The 19,914-nt window shown below is 39.9% G+C and overlaps 1 protein-coding gene across 1 annotated transcript in view; it reads left to right on the forward strand.

The window, feature by feature from the left end:
* NGR-A21 (neuropeptide receptor A21) overlaps positions 1-19,914 on the forward strand; it is a 114,227-nt gene that overhangs the window by 68,261 nt on the left and 26,052 nt on the right. Inside the window, exons 2-3 of the mRNA XM_028170776.2 lie at positions 8,949-9,659; positions 17,013-17,196. Of these exons, the coding sequence (XP_028026577.2) occupies positions 8,988-9,659; positions 17,013-17,196 (856 nt within the window). The 5' untranslated portion in view covers positions 8,949-8,987. The remainder of the gene's footprint in view (positions 1-8,948; positions 9,660-17,012; positions 17,197-19,914) is intronic.

A 19,914-nucleotide genomic window follows, 5' to 3' on the forward strand; every position in this document is an offset into this window, starting at 1 on the left:
CCTTATACACATGACATTTAGCTCACAATCCACTACTTCAATGAACGAATAAATCGTGTGATAAAATTTTACTCGCTAAATTTAAAAAATATAGTAAATAAGTCTTGCATCGAAAGTCAAACCCGTAAAGTTACAGCATTTGCGAATATATTAGTGATTTATTTATATATAGTAGTGCAAGGTAGAGGAGGTACAAGTCGATCGAAGAAAACATGCATGGAGTGTGTGAATGACTATATGGGAATGGGAGAGAGAGCAGTGAGTGTGACCAGTTTACTGGTGGTAGGACCTCTTGTGAGTTCGCACGGGTAGATACCACCACCCTGCCTATTTCTTCCGTGAAGCAGTAATGCGTTTCGGTTTGAAGGGTCGGGTAGCCATTGTAATTATACTTGAGACCTTAGAACTTATATCTCAAGGTGGGTGGCGCATTTACGTTGTAGATGTCTATGGGCTCCAGTAACCACTTAATACCAGGTTGGCTGTGAGCTCGTCCACCCATATAAGCAATAAAAAAATGTGTTGAGTTGACGGCTGATAGAAGAGAATAGTATAGAAAAAATCGCTGTACCTTGTGGGATAAGGTGGAAAAAAAAGAAGAGAATAAGATTTTATATATATTAGAGTCAAGAGCTTCACGCTTGAAGGTGGTGTTGATTCATATTGTAATATTTATTGCTCCAGTATCCAAAAACAGATTTCAATTAATACGAACCGCGCAATAAAAATTTGAAATCATACCACATATTTTCGACAATATAATACAAACATGTCACATTCATATTTTTCATTTATTCAGTTGTTTTATCGAATAAAGGTATTAATTAAGATTGTTGAATTTACATACGCAAAATGTTTACAAAATGCTTACTTAAAATTGTAAATAAAATAATTAACAAACTGCTTAAATAAAATAATAACATATATTATATTTTTTTGGTCATTTATTCACTTAGAGTAAGTACATTGCCGCTTTCTGAACTATAGAAAAATTTGTAAGGGTAAATTTGTATGGAACTTTGAGAGCTTTTACAATAATATCAGTAAGTTAAAAATGCTACTTTCAATAATGACAGTAAGTGAACACACAAAGCCGTAGTATTTTTCATTTCAAAGTTTTGCAGGATAATCCAAAGTTTATAAACGATTTCATTTTCTATAAATTATTCAGAAGAAATCTATTTCCTCCATCCATTTTTAAACTAATTTTCCAACCACATTCAATTGGAATATTGATAAAATATATGATTAAAGTTTTATTATAAATTTTATGTGACTTCCTAATGTTTAATTAACATCATCATCATCATCATCATTTCAGCCTATCGCCGTCCACTGCTGAACATAGGCCTCTCCAATAGATTTCCAGTGCGACCGGTCCATTGCCACCTGCATCCAACGAGACCCAGCGCTTTTTACTAGGTCGTCGGTCCATCTAGTAGGTGGCCGTCCCACACTGCGCTTGCCAGTACGTGGTCGCCACTCCAGGATCTTTCTGCCCCATCGACCGTCCTCTCTTCGTGCTATGTGGCCGGCCCATTGCCACTTCAGTTCACTAATTCTACGGGCTATGTCAGCAACCTTCGTTCTTCTACGGATCTCCTCATTTCGGATTCGATCACGTAGAGAAATGCCGAGCATAGCCCTCTCCATAGCTCTATGGATGTCTGATGTCTATGGGTTTAATTAACACAAAACATAAAATACAACAACTAATATAATACTAAAAATAACAATAAAATCGTTTGTTCTTCATTTAAACTTAATGTGTAAAGAAAATAGTAGAGACGAAAACCGCTTTAATTTAGAGGAACAAGCTTAATGGGTACTTTGTCTTAATCCGCAAAGCTTGCGGTTGCAAACTTAAAATATTATTCTCTGTTTAGTGTGAGTTAACGAATGAACATCATGAAAACGTTCCAAAACTAATATAATATCTAATTGCAAAATCTTACTGGGAATCTGAATAAGTTAGTCAGTCAGTATTGGTGGAATCGTATGTCCATAACTTTTGTTCAACTACATGATATTCTAATTTAGCTCAATTCACATTCCCAAACAATATACTCTCGAGAGTAAAAAGGAATATTTTCAGTAAGGAATTTCATTTTAGGATTATTTGAAAATATTAATTAAGTTTCTGATTTTATACTAAAGCAGGCCGAACAATGTGATTTTAAGCTCTGATATTTTCGGTCACAGGTCTCGTGTTGTTACCTCTGACGTATGAATTTAAATCAAATATTTGATACAGAACAGATGATTCCACTGCTCTATGTTTTTATAGTAAACTAGCGACCCGCCCTCGCTTCGCTTCGGAAACATTAAAACACACATGAAACAAAAAATAAAAATAAAAAAAAATAAAAAAAGTAGCCTATGTTCATCAGGGACAATGACGGCTTCTAATGGAAAAAGAATTTTTCAAATCGGTCCAGTAGTTTCGGAGCCAATTCGAAACAAACAAACAAACAAATCTTTCCTCTTTATAATATTAGTATAGATATCAGCAAGTGAAATGAATATTATGACTTAAAATCATAGCTGGACATTGACAGCATTTTCAGCTTCTCATAGGCCACAAACTCCAAAAATAAAAGCATATTATACCGATAAAATGTGTGTCAAATGATTCAATAAAATCTATATTGTATTTGGATACTTCAAAAATAGCCTTTGAAAATCACACCAGACTAAAACTACTTTTGGGTTTTTAATTAAATAGGTAAATTCTTTCGTTGATAGAAAGAGATTCCTTGTTTAAATTTGCTTGGTTCCAGTTCGTTTAGGCTCACAGTACCAACGTCCTCCAGTACTGAAGCAGGTTTATGACCGTGTTTAATTTTATTACCCGGTATTATGTGAATACATATTACGGGAGTCGCTCGTGAATACACATTAGGTACATAATTACTTAGAAAAATGTATGCTCATCCCAGGATAGGTTAATGATGGAAAGCCAAATTATAAGTCCATATGGACTTTTTCTACCATCCTGCTTATTGCCAGCATACGACAACCCTACAATTACTACAATAAAATCTCATATCTAAAGGTGAGTGGTGGGATTAAATTGTATCTATAGGCTTCGAATATCTACACAAATATTTCATGAACTCAAAGCGATAGTTAATCAAACAGATATAATGAAATAAGCCAGGAGTTTTTTTATTTTAACAAATACATAATTTGAATTTTTGGAAGGACACAAAAACGTGCCTAGCGTACTGCTCGCCTGTGGCTCCATTTCCCTGCTACAAGAGATTAGGCATTTGTTTTAGTCGCCCGGTTTTTACAAGAATGATGTGTTTCTTATGATAATTTGGAATCAGGCCTTGAATTGAAAGCCCTTTAAGATTGCAAATCCATTGTTGATCTATATAAGGCTGCAAGAAAGGATTCACCGCCGCGAACCTTCGATCGTTTCTTTAAATTATAGGACGACATTAAACTAAACCAAATTGGTCACGTACCTGTTTTATTGGTTCAGTAATGCTTTTTCCCATTCTTATTTGAACTTTGTTTCATTACAATGAACATTGTAAATTGCACTCAGGTGTTTTGGAATATAAAATAAAATTGACTGGTTAATGTTTTACTTTGAACAGTTGAGTATGTTTACCCGTGGCAGCCCCTAAGCCGATACCAACATAATATAAAACTGAGAATTTATTTGTTTGTGTCTTTATAATCTATGTGCTGTTTATTGGTTTGAATTAATAATATGTAAACATTTGTTGTTGATACTTTAGAAATGGTTTCTTATGTGTTATTGAATGCCTTTTATAAGACAAAAAGCAGAAAATTTGAGTTCATTTTAATACGATATTTTTTTATTGCTTAGATGGTTGTCGAGCTCACAGCCCACCTGTAGTTAAGTGGTTAATGGAGTCCATAGACAATGCGCCACCCACCTTGAGATATAAGTTCTAAGGTCTCAGTATAGTTATAACGACTGTCCCACCCTTCAAATGGAAACGCATTACTGCTTCATGGCAGACATGGGCAGGGTGGTGGTACCTACCCAGATGGACTCAAAACTTAAAGCTAGTACGATGACCTTAGAAATTACGTTTGGTGTTGAAAACGTCGAGCGCAAGCCATGATGTAGATTGATGATTGAGTTTATAGAACTCCTGAATGGTGGTTCGAAAATTATAATTACTTTCCATAATTTTACTGAGCCTGTTCGAAAGTGAGAATTCAGCACATTGATTTTGTACTAAGCCAAAAACTTAGCTGAATTAACAATTTAATTATTCTAAATGTCAATTAACTAACAAAAGCTACCGAGAGGGTGGTGGTCGTGGCGCCGACGATCGCTGGCCCGGCGTACCGAGGGGGAGGGTGATGGGAGAGATGTGCTCCGCACTAAACGCTTCACTCTCCTCCCCTTGCCTTTTGATGAGTTCTGTCTCATGCGAGGCTCGGACGGGGGTTGTTGAGCGACAGGAGGTTTTAGTCGGTTCGACTCCGACATTCCCCGCCCTCCATCCCCAGTGGAGGGTCACGTGGGAGTCCGGCGATTTCCTCCTGACCAAAAAAAAAAAAAACTAATAAAAGCTGTACAACGATTCGTTTATTTTACATACATAATTGTCAATAGAAATGCTTTAACAAAATCCGACTTCAAATAGAAAAAAAAAGATATTCTAAAACAAATTAATATATAATAATATGTTAACGGAAATGTATGTAATTCCTAAAATCGCACGGAAATGTGTGAAATAAATTATATTATACTTACACATTACACATTTCCTAAATAGCAATCGGAAATGTAAAACATTTAAGATATTGGTGGGTACGCGGGGACAGCGGGACGAGTCTTGCACTACGGTCAGTTGCCAACTTGCAATCCACTGGACCGGCCAGAGATTTAAGAAGTGCCTTTGCAAGAAAAACTGTGCTACATCAAGATGTCTGTGTTTTAAAAATAAAGTATTATGTACTTCCAAATGCCATTCGAGCTTACCCTGCAAAAATAAATAACTATATGGACTGACAAAGTATTATAATATAAATATTTACTTTTATACTTTGACATTTATAATTACTTAATTATCAGACTGATTACTTGCCAAATGAAAATTTGATTTTATAAGAATAAATATAAGTTGATTTTGTGATACGTTAAAAGTTAATAGATAGTTGATTTTAGAAGTTTTAATTAGTAAGATAATATCAATATATGTAATAATATTATTTTACGGTATGACTGTTACCCGATTGTCTCAATCTATATATATAAAAATGAAACCCGTTTTCCGTTGTCACGACATAACATGAAAACGGCTTGACCGATTTGGCTTATTATTATTTTTGTAGTTTTCTAATACTCTGTACAAGGTTCTTACGGAAACAAATATTAAGAAAATCTCTCAGAAATATTGAAAGATATACATTTAATTTTGCATATTTATTTGTGAACTATTCCACGCGGACGAAGTCGTGGGCAAAAGCTAGTAAGTGTTATAATAAAAAAATATTATCAACAACGTGTTTTATTACAGAAAGCATTTACTTTATACATTTCCTAATACGATATTGGAATTATATTCAATTCCGAGGAAATTTATACATTTCCTAGGATATCTATGCATTAAATAGTTTTTCAAACAATATTTTATACATTTCCTAAATAGTATCGGAATTGTACACATTTCCTAGGATTTGTATACAATTCCTTGATTTCATACATTTCCGGTAACATATACACTAAAAACAGAAATCACCGAAATCGGTTGGCGTGATATTGAGTTATTGAGTTATTCATCTATTTGTCGTGCACGTACTTAATGCTTATTTAAGACTTATATGGTTTCCTCGTGGATACCATTATCAGAACTGGACTAAATTGAAATCGGACCACAAGGAAAGTGTCAGCTTTCTAATAAAAAAATAATCATCAATATCGATTCACCCAATCAAAAGTTATGAGGTAACAAACATAAAAAAACACAGTCGAATTGAGAACCTCCTCGTTTTCTGAAGTCGGTTAATAAAACTACATTTTTTTTTCCTATTGGAGATTGATATTGGATTGAGTTTGGTATTGAATATTTAAAATACCAAACTCAATTTCTAAAGTTCACATCTCACTTAAAGTTATTCTATTTGTTAAAAATAGACAATGGTGTGTATATTATTTATCCGGTACATATAATACAGCAGACATAATTCAGGCAAAAACGTTAAACTTTGAATCAACATCAAGTTAGAATGGAAACTTGTTTACAAATAATGTTACATCGGCAACCGGAATGAATAATGATGTAGTATTTTGTTTGGTTTTCGTATGTCTTGTTGAGAATATAAAATTTGAGGTTTATGCTAGAATTCCCTTTGTGCACTCTAATTGTTTTGTCTTCCTAGTACTTCCTACGCTACGAAGTGTGTTCTGGAACAAGAAAACTGCAGAGTAGAGAATTGTGTAAAAATGTAAAAATTAAAGTGTGGGAATTTTTAGCATTTAAATTATGTTCGTAGGAACATGCCGGAAATATGTTTTTGCTTTTTATTTGTTGCATCTTATGAAACATACAGCCAATTATTATTTTATATCCGTGGATCGGTATAGTACCAAACTTATAGAATCGTTTTATTCAAATGCTACAGACTACCTAATGCTAATACTGAAAAAAACACATAAAACTTAAAACAGAATCAAATCAGCATCAAATATCATGTGTATCAAAAAGTTGGAGATAAAAATTAATTAAGGTTAAATAAATTGACCACATACAGTTTTTAAATAAATTATAAAAGAAACTATTATTAAAAACTATTTCATTTCATAATATTCATATTTTTTAATGATAAAATAATATTAAATATCTCAATTGATTTTGTAAAAACATTTTTTTTAATATACTTTTAATATGTTTTTAAATATAAGCTCCACGTATTTTATGTGCAATTTTTCCTTGAAACACATCTGACTCTTCTGCCTTTTTAGCCTCAGATTCTGAGAAATCGCGATACAAAACTCGAAAAAGGTAAATTTCAGACGGACGTTGCATACTCACACAATACGTTTCCAGAGTAATTGTTTTATTAAAATTGTTAAACGGAATTCTTATTGTCTACAAATGTTATAATTTAAGATTTTGAACGAAGTTTTTATAGATTTCGCAGATATATATTCAAAGCTAATTAAGCGCAACCACCTAAATCAATGTCCTATCCTTATTTCGACGCCGCAGCAGTTTGAAGAGTAGCTTAGTATGTGCCCCTGACTGATGGGCCGAAAATCGTGAGTTCGACTACAAATTCAGGCATACACTCATGTGACGAACAGCTTCACCTGCTCTGTGTTTCGGTCATTAACATTTGTGCAAATTTATACATTTAATGTTAGTACTTATAGAAGTCTCTATTTCAAGGAATGATAGTTTAGGTTTGAATGACTTTATGTGAGTCCTCAATTATTTAATTTCAAAATATACCCGCTTACAATACAAACCCGTATATATTTAAGAGCACTTGAAGCGCATATGAAGAATGTGAGACACGCAATAATGCCTGTTTATATAGAGAAGACAATTTAAAATTCACTCCCGAAGCAGCTGGTCTCGAGTTATTAGGTCTCCTTCGGAGGCGCTCGGGCAGCTGTTAGCTATTCCCACCCCTCCTGGCTGAGCCTTTGCTCGACAACCTGTCCTGGTGAAACTGGAAAGGTCTCCAGGCCACCAATAATACTTCAATGATAAAAAAAAACCACATGTGGCATTTTTTATCAACTTATGCAATTATAATTAGACAATAATAAAATAAGACGACGCTATATTTAAAAACATTAACAAAAGCAAAACATTAACTGTCCCCTTCACACTAATAAGCTAGACCGCGCCAGAGAGAGATGGGCAGACTTTTCATGATGCGCATGCAGTGCGACGTCACGCCGCACGCTTATTCACACACACTACACAAGCGCAACGTGTGAATGTATTGAACGTGAGCTACATGGGAGGCGGAGTGGGGGGTGTTAGGTTTTATTTTCGTTACGGAATTTCTTGATTCGGTCGCCGCGCTCAAAGCCCGCGATAAAAGCTATGCAATAGCTTAAAAAAAGTTCACATAGCAAACGTTAAAATACAACTTCTTCATGAATCTAAGAATTATCAAAGTATATACAGACACCATTTAATTTTCTTATGTTGACTACCAGCCACAATATTATTCCATACTTCGGTTCGTCACCCTTTCACATCCCACAACTTCGAGATAAACGATGTTTATTTTGGACAAACAAATATTCAGAGGTTACATACATAGTTTATCGCTTAAAGTTTCGACTTGTACCGAGAAACTCATGAATATGCTTATGATAAAGATGCTCTGCTGTTCAAAAATTCTATATGCTTGTCTTCATAAATTACATTTTCACTCATCGCTAAATTATATTGACTGTGTATGTTCAAATTATCACACATTAATCTTGTTTTCACTGGTGGTAGGACCTCTTGTGAGCTCGCACGGGTAGGTACCACGACGCTGCTTATTTCTGCCGAGAAGCAATAGTGCGTTTCGGTTTGAAGGCCGGGGCAGCCGTTGTGACTATACCTTAGACTAGACCTTAGAACTTATATCTCAAGGTGGGTGGCGTATTTACGTTGTAGATGTCTATAGGCTCCAGTAACCACTTAACACCAGGTGGGCTGCGAGATCGTCCACCAATCTAAACAAAACAAAAAAATTTAAACAGGTATCAGCTAGTTACACGTATACGTAATCTTCATTAAATGGTGAAAATTGATATTTAGACACAATTACATTTTTTTTAAAACGTCTACAGCTTAAAAATAAAACAAAAATAAGTTATCGTTTACCTAGTTTTCACAACATGACATATCGTCACGATCAATTTAAATATTTATTCACTTTGTCTACATTGTCTTCAGTCTGCAAACGCTCCAAAGAAAATACTCCTTTGTCTTTTGTTACAGTTCGTTCATCTTTCATCGGTAGATCACGCATGACGAAACATGGACAACGAAGGCAACAGTACCATATTATATGATGGTAATATAATGTACCCAAGTGAATTAACTCTTCGCACAGAATTCAATACGGATAGTAATAATATGAACGTCTGTGCAATATGGCCAATAGAAAAATGTATAGAGATCCTCATACTAAATGACACAAAGACTGATGATATCCTCGGCCGATCGTTCATTTACAACGATACTCAACTTACATGTTTAGAACATGCTCCAGTACTCACCAAAACCACTGTAATCAGAGCGAGCGTTCTTTCTGCTATGGCTTTTTTATCCTTCATTGGCAATGTGGCAACAATTATAAGCATTCGGAGGAGTAAAAGATGCAGAGGAAGAGCACGACCTTCTTGGACCGCCATTTACAGCTTAATATTCCAGCTCAGTATAGCTGACTTGTTAGTAACGATCTTCTGTATAGCGGGAGAAGCCGCTTGGTCGTTTGCTGTCCAGTGGTACGCTGGTAATATTGGATGCAAATTATTCAAATTCCTACAGATGCTAGCTCTTTATTTGAGCACTTTTGTCTTAGTACTAATAGGAGTGGATCGGTGGCTTGCCGTTAAATATCCAATGAAAAGTATGGCTACAGCGACAAGGAGCGGAAGGCTGGTTATAATTGCGTGGGTCCTGAGCGTCATACTCAGCATTCCTCAGGTAAATATTAATTATGAGTCTATTTGTCTTAACCGAAGAGTCCAATTTAACTTTCGTGAATTTTAATAGACAGCATTAACAACCCCAAAGGAATATTAATAACTTTAGTCGTTACTGGTAACGTGTATTGAGATTCCACAGAGGTATGTAAATACCACATTCCTGTAGACTCCCGTCGCGAAAGAGGTTTCAAAAATGGAATTGGTGTTTTTCAATACAATTGATAATTCCTTGACAACATATACACTTTCTGTTCATCAAAGCATTCGGTACAATAAAAAGACTAGCCAGCGAGAAAACAATTAAAATTCATAAAATAGCAGAAAAATCCGCGATTAGAGGTTTTCAACCTTGAATCTCGATTTTAATAATAATATACAGATGTTAAATGTTGAACATGCTTCGCATTTCAGACGAATTGCTCATTGAAAAGAAGGGTAGTCATTTGACAAACTGTACACACAGGTGTGCCTGCCAAATTGCGCCGTGTTTAACATTGTCTTTATGAACAAAAAAAAATTCCGTACCTACAACATTCACGACTTTTGAAACATTCCAAAGCGAACGGCTAACACGAATTAGATACGCCTTTTAAAATGGATTCGACGTAATAGGATTATTTAATTTATATTCTTCGCCTCTACACTCATCGATGCTCTAATGAGTATTTTATGAAATGAAATTACTATGAAATAATTTGTATATTCATGTCATTCATTTGACCGGATTTTCATAACCAAATTTATATTTATTTAGAAATTTCTTAATAATAATTCAGTCTGTTTTGAATCGTTGTAGATTTCAATCAGAATAAATGCGCCCTCTGGAAAACGTGATAGAAAAATTCTAGTTTCCTTCATTGCTACTGTACTTCACGCATGATTTTTAATTAAATGCATCATAAAAAAAATCATGATCCTTAGATGGGCAACAATAACTCAAAGTCCACCTTTTTAGTGTTACGTTACCGAATCCTATAAATACTATATTAATACTTTTCGAAGCAACAAGAGTGGCTATTAATTCATTAATAACATTATTGTTTATAATGTATGTATTACAAATATAACTTGAGTTCCCGTACGGTCTCTTCAGCACAACAAAAATATTCCACCGAACATTTTTTTCACGAGCTACATGAATAATAATTTGTTTCAAAACTATGTTCCGTTATTAATATTCATATAGGCACATAATAAGTACGTTCGGAGCAGAGAGGCGGGGGGCCCCCGTGCTCTCATGTAAAGCGACCCGCTGGACACGACCGGAATTCTAATCTCAAGGTCGAATTTTTTTCATGCAAATCAAATATCAGTTTCAATTATTTTGTTTTCATATTCGTATATACGTATACTGGTGGTAGGACATCTTGTAAGTCCGCACGGGTAGGTACCACCACCCCTGCCTATTTGTGCCGTGAAGCAGTAATGCGTTTCGGTTTGAAGGGCGGGTTAGCCGTTGTAACTATACTGAGACCTTAGAACGTATATCTTAAGGTAGGTGGCGCATTCACGTTGTAGATATCCATAGGCTCCAGTGACCACTTAACACCAGGTGCATCGCTAGATATTAATGCACCGGACGTCTTATCCCGACGACTTCTAGATGCCGTCACTCACCTGGAGATATGAATTCTAAGTCTCAGCTGTATAGTAAAACAGCTGTCGCACCCTTCAATCCTCAACACATTACTGCTTCAGATTCACCTGTAATTGAGCAAATTAATTTGTGCGGGTTTAATTTTGATTACACTATGTTATTCTTTCGTAGTGAAAGTTATTCGTGGACATGAGTTAATTGGATTAGATTTAATCTTCAATTAGAGTTGATTAGATAGCTTGGTATTTGCATGCGGGATTCGAACACTGGTACAGTCGCATTGCTTGTTACGAATACACCGAGCGTCTTATACTTAAGCTTTAAATTAATACTACATACTGGTAATTAGTATTATATTATAAATTATGAGTCATTCCGATAGAGGCACCCGTCACGTGCGGACGTGCTCATCGACCACTCGATCGCCCGGTCTTTGTTCGCCCGGCTTTTGTTAGCCCGGCCATTGTTCGCGCGGCCTGTGTTCGTGGTACATCTGCCGACTAAGTGCTCTTTCTGGAAGTTTTTATTTGTTTTGTTTCCTTTTGTTGTTTCTGTGTTCGTGGTACATCTGCCGACAAACTGTTTTCCTGGAAGTGTTTAATTGTTCTGTTTCTTTTTGTTATTTCCGTTTTGTTGTGTTTTTTCTTTGTCCTGTAGTAATCGTGCCGCATCGCCACCTGTGTTCAATAGAACCGCTCAGGTCCGAGAAGTTGGGGCCTCGCCGCAAGGCGAGTGTTTTCAAGACCCGGGGCCGCCCCACCTGGGCACTCAGCGATCATGGACGCTGTATTCGCGGAATTCCTCCGACTTCGCCACCCACAGCTCGCCTCAGAGTTTCTGGCCTTCAAGGCCGATCACACCGCGAGCCCTCTCGTGGACTCCGCCGAGCTCGCTGCTCCTGCGTCGCCTGTACCTGCGTGCAAAGCTTCTGCATCGAGTACCGCAGCCTCCGTCGTGCCTGCCGTTCCCGCGTCGCCTATACTGGCGAGTAAAACTGCTGCGTCGTCCGCCGTGGCCACCGTTCCCGCAGCGCGATCATCCGCAGCCTCCGTCGTGCCCTCCAAAACACCTGCTCGTAGGTCACCTGCGCCCGCCTCCTCGTCCTCCGACTCTGACTCGGAGATGGAGGTTGACCTCGCTCCCGCCTCATCGACGGATGGATTCACCCTGGTACAAAAGGGTAAGAAGCGTGCCGCGGAGTCTCGAGCTCCCGCGGCCGCTAAAATTAGCAAAGCCGCGAACGCGTCGCGCCCCCGCCCTCAGACTCCCGTTGCGCCTCCAGCCCGTGCCACTCCGTCGCCGCGTCCGGTGGCACAAAATAAAACCCAGACCCCTCCCCCGGTAATCCTCCAAGAGAAGGCAGCTTGGGATCGAGTTTCCCTGGCCCTTAAGGCCAAAAATATCAACTTCACGAATGCCCGTAACCTCGCGAACGGCATTCAAATTAAGGTTCGAACACCCGACGACCATAGGACCCTCTCTTCTTACCTCCGTAAGGAGCGTATAAGTTTCCACACGTATACGCTCCAGGAGGAGCGCGAACTCCGTGCCGTCATACGTGGCATCCCTAAAGAGTTGGATGCCGAACTAGTCAAGGCCGACCTTCTCGAACAAGGCCTACCGGTTAACTCCGTACACCGCATGCACACAGGTCGCGGAAGGGAGCCATATAACATGGTTCTCGTCGCCCTCCAGCCTACCCCCGAGGGTAAGCAAATATTCAACATCCGAACGGTCTGTAGCCTTTCCGGAATCGCCGTCGAAACCCCACACAAGAAAGGCACACCTAGCCAGTGCCATAACTGCCAATTATATGGCATTCTTCCCGTAACTGTCACGCGCGCCCCCGATGCGTCAAGTGTTTAGGAGATCACGCCACGGCCCTCTGCACTCGCGATCAAAAAACCGCGACGGAACCGCCTAGCTGCGTCCTGTGTCGTACACAGGGTCACCCCGCAAATTACCGCGGATGCCCCCGAGCCCCGAAAATAAACGCCGCGTCGCCCGCCAAAACCGCCTCCGAGCTTCCGGCCCAGACATCAAAGCCTCGGCACCCTCTGTGTCGCAGGCTAAGCCAGCGTTCGTTCCGGCGCCGGTGCCCAGTGTCTCGGCTTGGGCGAAACCGCTGCCGTACACGAACACGGTTACAACTCCCTCCTCCGCGATTCGTCCCGCCCCCGCAACTCGTCCCTCTCCCGCGACTTGCTCTCCGACCGCGTCCGACAATCTCGCTTTAGCGATCGACTTCTTTCAGTCGATCAACTTTGAGCGCGTTAACGCTTTGGGCGACGCCATTCGCGCTGCCTCCACTGCACAACACTTTATCGCCGTTGTGCAAGAATACGCCGACGTATACGCGTCATTAAATACGTACGTCCTCCCCTCACTCAGCCGGTAATCAATGGCGTATATAAGTAGAATAAAGCCCCTATCCGTAACGATAGGATTTTTTAACGCTTACGGTCTTGCAAATCAACGTGATCAGGTTTCTGACTTTTTGCGTGACCATCAAATTGATATCTTTTTAGTGCAGGAGACCCTACTTAAGCCCACGCGCCGTGACCCTAAAATCGCGAACTATAACATGGTCAGGAACGACAGGCTCTCTGCTCGTGGTGGTGGTACCGTCATTTACTATAGAAGAGCCCTGCATTGCGTCCCGCTCGATCCTCCCGCGCTCGCTAATTTCGAAGCATCAGTGTGCCGAATCTCACTGACGGGACACGCGCCGATCGTTATCGCGTCCGTTTATCTTCCACCGGATAAGATCGTTCTAAGCAGTGATATCGAGGCGCTGCTCGGCATGGGGAGCTCTGTCATTCTGGCGGGCGACCTAAATTGTAAACACCTCAGGTGGAACTCACACACCACAACCCCGAATGGCAGGCGGCTTGACGCGTTAGTCGATGATCTCGCCTTCGATATCGTCGCTCCGCTAACACCGACTCACTACCCGCTAAATATCGCGCATCGCCCGGATATACTCGACATAGCGTTATTAAAAAACGTAACTCTGAGCTTACACTCGATCGAAGTAGTTTCAGAGTTAGATTCAGACCACCGTCCCGTCGTTATGAAGCTCGGTCGCGCTCCCGACTCCGTTCCCGTCACGAGGACTGTGGTGGATTGGCACACGCTGGGCATCAGCCTGGCTGAATCTGATCCACCATCCCTCCCGTTTAACCCGGACTCTACCCCGTCTCCTCAGGATACCGCTGAAGCCATAGACATCTTAACGTCAAACATCACCTCAACATTAGATAGATCATCGAAACAAGTTGTAGCGGAGGACTTCTTTCACCGCTTCAAATTGTCCGATGATATTAGGGAACTCCTTAGAGCTAAGAACGCCTCGATACGCGCCTACGACAGGTATCCTACCGCGGAAAATCGTATTCGAATGCGTGCCCTACAACGCGACGTAAAGTCTCGCATCGCCGAAGTCCGAGATGCCAGATGGTCTGATTTCTTAGAAGGACTCGCGCCCTCCCAAAGGTCTTACTACCGCTTAGCTCGTACTCTCAAATCGGATACGGTAGTAACTATGCCCCCCCTCGTAGGCCCCTCAGGCCGACTCACGGCGTTTGATGATGACGAAAAAGCAGAGTTGCTGGCCGATACATTGCAAACCCAGTGCGCGCCCAGCACTCAATCCGTGGACCCTGTTCATGTAGAATTAGTAGACAGTGAGATAGAACGCAGAGTCTCCTTGCCACCCTCGGATGCGTTACCACCCATCACCCCGATGGAAGTTAAAGACTTGATCAAAGACCTACGTCCTCGCAAGGCTCCCGGCTCCGACGGTATATCCAACCGCGTTATTAAACTTCTACCCGTCCAACTCATCGTGATGTTGGCATCTATTTTCAATGCCGCTATGGCGATCTGTATCTTTCCCGCGGTGTGGAAAGAAGCGGACGTTATCGGCATACATAAACCCGGTAAACCAAAAAATCATCCGACGAGCTACCGCCCGATTAGCCTCCTCATGTCTCTAGGCAAACTGTATGAGCGTCTGCTCTACAAACGCCTCAGAGACTTCGTCTCATCCAAGGGCATTCTCATCGATGAACAATTCGGATTCCGTACAAATCACTCATGCGTTCAACAGGTGCACCGCCTCACGGAGCACATTCTTGTGGGGCTTAATCGACCAAAACCGTTATACACGGGAGCTCTCTTCTTCGACGTCGCAAAAGCGTTCGACAAAGTCTGGCACAACGGTTTGATTTTCAAACTATTCAACATGGGTGTGCCGGATAGTCTCGTGCTCATCATACGGGACTTCTTGTCGAACCGCTCTTTTCGATATCGAGTCGAGGGAACCCGCTCCTCCCCACGACCTCTCACAGCTGGAGTCCCGCAAGGCTCTATTCTTTCACCCCTCCTATTTAGCTTATTCGTTAACGATATTCCCCGGTCACCGCCGACCCATTTAGCTTTATTCGCCGACGACACGAGCCTGTTTACTATTCCAGTAGAAACAAGTCCCTAATCGCGAAGAAGCTTCAGAGCGCAGCCCTAGCCCTAGGACAGTGGTTCCGAAAATGGCGCATAGACATCAACCCAGCGAAAAGTACTGCGGTGCTATTTCAGAGGGGAAGCTCCACACGGATTTCCTCCCGTATTAGGAGGAGGAATCTCACACCCCCGATTACTCTCTTTAGTCAATCCATACCCTGGGCCAGGAAGGTCAAGTACTTGGGCGTTACCCTGGATGCATCGATGACATTCCGCCCGCATATAAAATCAGTCCGTGACCGTGCCGCGTTTATTCTCGGTAGACTCTACCCCATGATCTGTAAGCGGAGTAAAATGTCCCTTCGGAACAAGGTGATACTTTACAAAACTTGCATAAGGCCCGTCATGACTTACGCGAGTGTGGTGTTCGCTCACGCGGCCCGCACACACATAGACACCCTCCAACCCCTACAATCCCGCTTTTGCAGGTTAGCTGTCGGGGCTCCGTGGTTCGTGAGGAACGTTGACCTACACGACGACCTGGGCCTCGAATCAATTCGGAAATACATGAAGTCAGCGTCGGAACGATACTTCGATAAGGCTATGCGTCATGATAATCGCCTTATCGTTGCCACCGCTGACTACTCCCCGAATCCTGATCATGCAGGAGCCAGTCACCGTCGACGCCCTAGACACGTCCTTACGGATCCATCAGATCCAATAACCTTTGCACTAGACGCCTTCAGCTCTAGGAGCAGGCTTAGGGACCTCGGTAACCGTACTCGTCGAACTCGACAAAGAGTTCGCCGTGCAACCTAACCCATGAATCAGCTCGCTGAGTTTCTCGCCGGATCTTCTCAGCGGGTCGCGATTCCGATCCGGTAGTAGATTCATTCGCGAAGCAGCTACTCTTGAGTTGTTAGGTCTCCTTCGGAGGCGCTCGGGCAGCTGTTAGCAAATCCCACCCCTCTTGGCTTAGTCTTTGCTCGCCCACCTGTCCTGGTGAAACTGGAAAGGCCTCCGGGCCACCAGTAATCCTTCAATCATAAAAAAAAAAAAAATGAGTCTAAGACTATTACGTATATTAGGAGTCTATGAATCTACGCCATAACTAGGCTCATATTTATTGCTGTCACAATGCATTTATCTGTTCCTGTTTAAAAGATAAGATAGCTGTCATACAATCTATATTTGAACCTCGTATCTAAAATAGGTTGGCGCCATTTACTTTGATTTCCATGGACATCCATGGTAGTTTCGTTGGCCCATAGTATAAAAAAGTTTTTGTTTCAGGCCGTAGTATTCCGAGTAGCAAAAGGCCCGTTCTTTGAAGAGTTCCATCAGTGTGTTACACATGGATTCTACACCGAGCGATGGCAGGAACAAGCATACACTACTCTGTCGCTAGTCTTTATGTTCATACTGCCATTGATTATATTGGTTTCTACCTATGTGTCGACGGTTAGGACAATTGCACGTAAGTTTCATTTTACTAATATTACATCGTCTCAAACTTTTTCATCTGTGTGTTGCATGTCGCGTGACGGTCGGCCGCGGAGTAGGGATAAAGTGAAATGCGCTCGTCAGAGCAGCCAAGGCCAATATGGCGGCGCCTATTGAGCAGCTGACCGTGTAGTGTATAGACTATTACTTAATTTATGCCAGTGCTCCACGCTGTTTTGTTTTTGTTTTTGTCGGTGTTTAATCTAAATGTTGTTTATCAGAGTTAAATGTCTATAATGTGAAAAAAAGCTTCACTTTTACCGTGATTTCATAATACCACACAATCCTTTTGTTTTTTAATCGCCTAATTATTGTTAGTAACCTTGAGGGGTTATGTTCACCGGACGCGTAGGGCTCACGGAGTTCACAAGAGCAGTGCTTTGCTGAATCTACCATGATCGGAATCACAACCCTTTGAAAAGATCCGGCGAGAAATTTAATGGGCTGTTTTACTACAAATGGGCAGCTAAATTCATCGGATCATTGTGGAGATCAATGGAAACGACCAGACCAGAGGCTTTATCTCTAGTAACCGGATCATTAGTTCTATCCTATTCGTAGTAACTGTCCTTGTGTATTTTATTTAGCATTGGTATGTGAATGCTTTAGGCACTTTTAACATAGAAATATATATTATCTAGCCTTTGAATATCAAATGCTTGAATCCAACTCTATGAGAATTAATATATTAAACATTTTAAAATAAAAACGGCTGCCTCGCTAAAATCCGCTATTTATTTATTTATTCAATTAAATACAAAGTCAGGCTTACAGTTTTCATCAAAACGCCTAACTCGTTAACACAAAAAACATTATAGTAACCGGCAAACTTCTTGAGCAAATGACCTTGACTGCGCAGAACCGAATTTTAGATCACTTTGGTGGTGAGGGTGAGGCGCGACGGCAGGGGAAATCGTATCGAGCGCGTTATTGGTAGATCAGTCGAACCTTGCGCCCCGCACCGCGCCCTCTTTCCGCTTGCTCCCAAAAGTACGCTTGCACACACATACAGTAAAAAATCTGTCGTTATTAATTGTTACGTTATTTGTTATAATTGCTTATTGACTTTGTTGCCATTGCTATATGTTGAGTGTTTGTTGATTTTTTATAAAAAATACACTATGCCGCGACAAACTGGTGTACTATTCAAAAGAAAGGGTAGAAAATTTGTGTACGACGTATATTGCTTCATTATAAAACAGGGGAAAAATGATATGGAAAAAGTTAAACAGACTTCGGAAGCAAGAAAAACATCAGTGAGTACTGTTAGGTGCATTATTAACGAAGCTAAAGGCTCTGGCTTGCTCGCCGTGTTTCGGACTCCGGGTAAGAAAAGATCAGGGAAGAAGAAAGTTACCGGAATGGATAGTTTCGTTCAATCTGTAATAAAAAGATGTAATCATAATAACTACATAACAAGCAGCGAAACTCCGTATCGTAGAAAGGCTTCGAAAAATTTAAAGAAGATATAAATTTTAATGGCTCGGAATGAAGCTTACGACGAATTATGAAAGAGCTAGGCTTCAGATGGAAAAAAAAACAGAAAGTAATCGGAAGCTGGTAATTGAAAAAAGTAACATTCGATTACTACGAATCGAATATCTTCAAAAAATAATTAATTATAGACAAAATGAAGACCGAACCGACCGAGTTGTAAACTACACCGATGAGCCCTATGTCGACTCATCACGATGATAGCGACTCGGGTGATGAAAACAGTGATGATGATGATGGTGAAGATTATGATAACGAAAAAAATAATACAAATACCAGCTTCGCTTCAACTGAACGAAGACCTGGCAACAGCTCTAGTTTTGACTTAATAGAAGGAATATCTATTTTACCCCAAGATTAAATTATTACAATTATTAACGTATATTTTTTGTTGATGTTCTAATAAATATATAAATAAATACATAATATGTTGATTTTAATAATTTAATAGCATTATGACACAGAGTAAATAATGTTTTTGCACGTGAGTGTACCATGCGCGAACTTACCCCCACTACGTCGACAAATGCTCAAGAAGTTTGCCGGCTATTATACTAAAATTATTAAGTATTTATTATTATGCAAAAAATAAGATTATTTTAGACAAAAGTATTCCCGGTATTGGTATGCCAATGATTTTATTGAGAGTATTTTAAAAACCCCTGATAATAGAATTCTGAAATAGCACAACTCATATATTTTCAATGAAAACACAAGTTGATCTTTTATCATAAATAAATTAGTGACTGTATTTGTAAAGTTTGAAATTGTAAACGAGATTTTGTTTTAGATTTTGTTTTATATACTTAATGCTTATTCACTTAGAACTAGTATTAAAGTATTTAATAAAGGTAGATACTAGAGAACTAGATTAAAGATATTATTAAAGTCCTGCATTACGCCAGTAAAAACCACAGGAGAAATGAACTAATAAATATAACCGGATCAAGTTATCAAATAGTATAATTAAAAAGACCCATGCATGTGCTCACATATACAAGTATGTTAGAAGTCATAGTTGTTGAGCATAAATGAATTATTTACTAACTGAAAATCATGTTATTGTACTCATAAATAATAAGTACATGTATGTAGCTCCAAATCTTGCTTGCTACACAATGTTTCCAATGGAACTACAATGAATTAAATTATGTGTTATGATCGATTCGATTCGTGATGTGTTTTCTCAAACGCGGCA

Source organism: Bombyx mandarina, chromosome 21, assembly GCF_030267445.1.
Source record: "Bombyx mandarina strain Sakado chromosome 21, ASM3026744v2".
Classification (NCBI taxonomy): domain Eukaryota; kingdom Metazoa; phylum Arthropoda; class Insecta; order Lepidoptera; family Bombycidae; genus Bombyx; species Bombyx mandarina.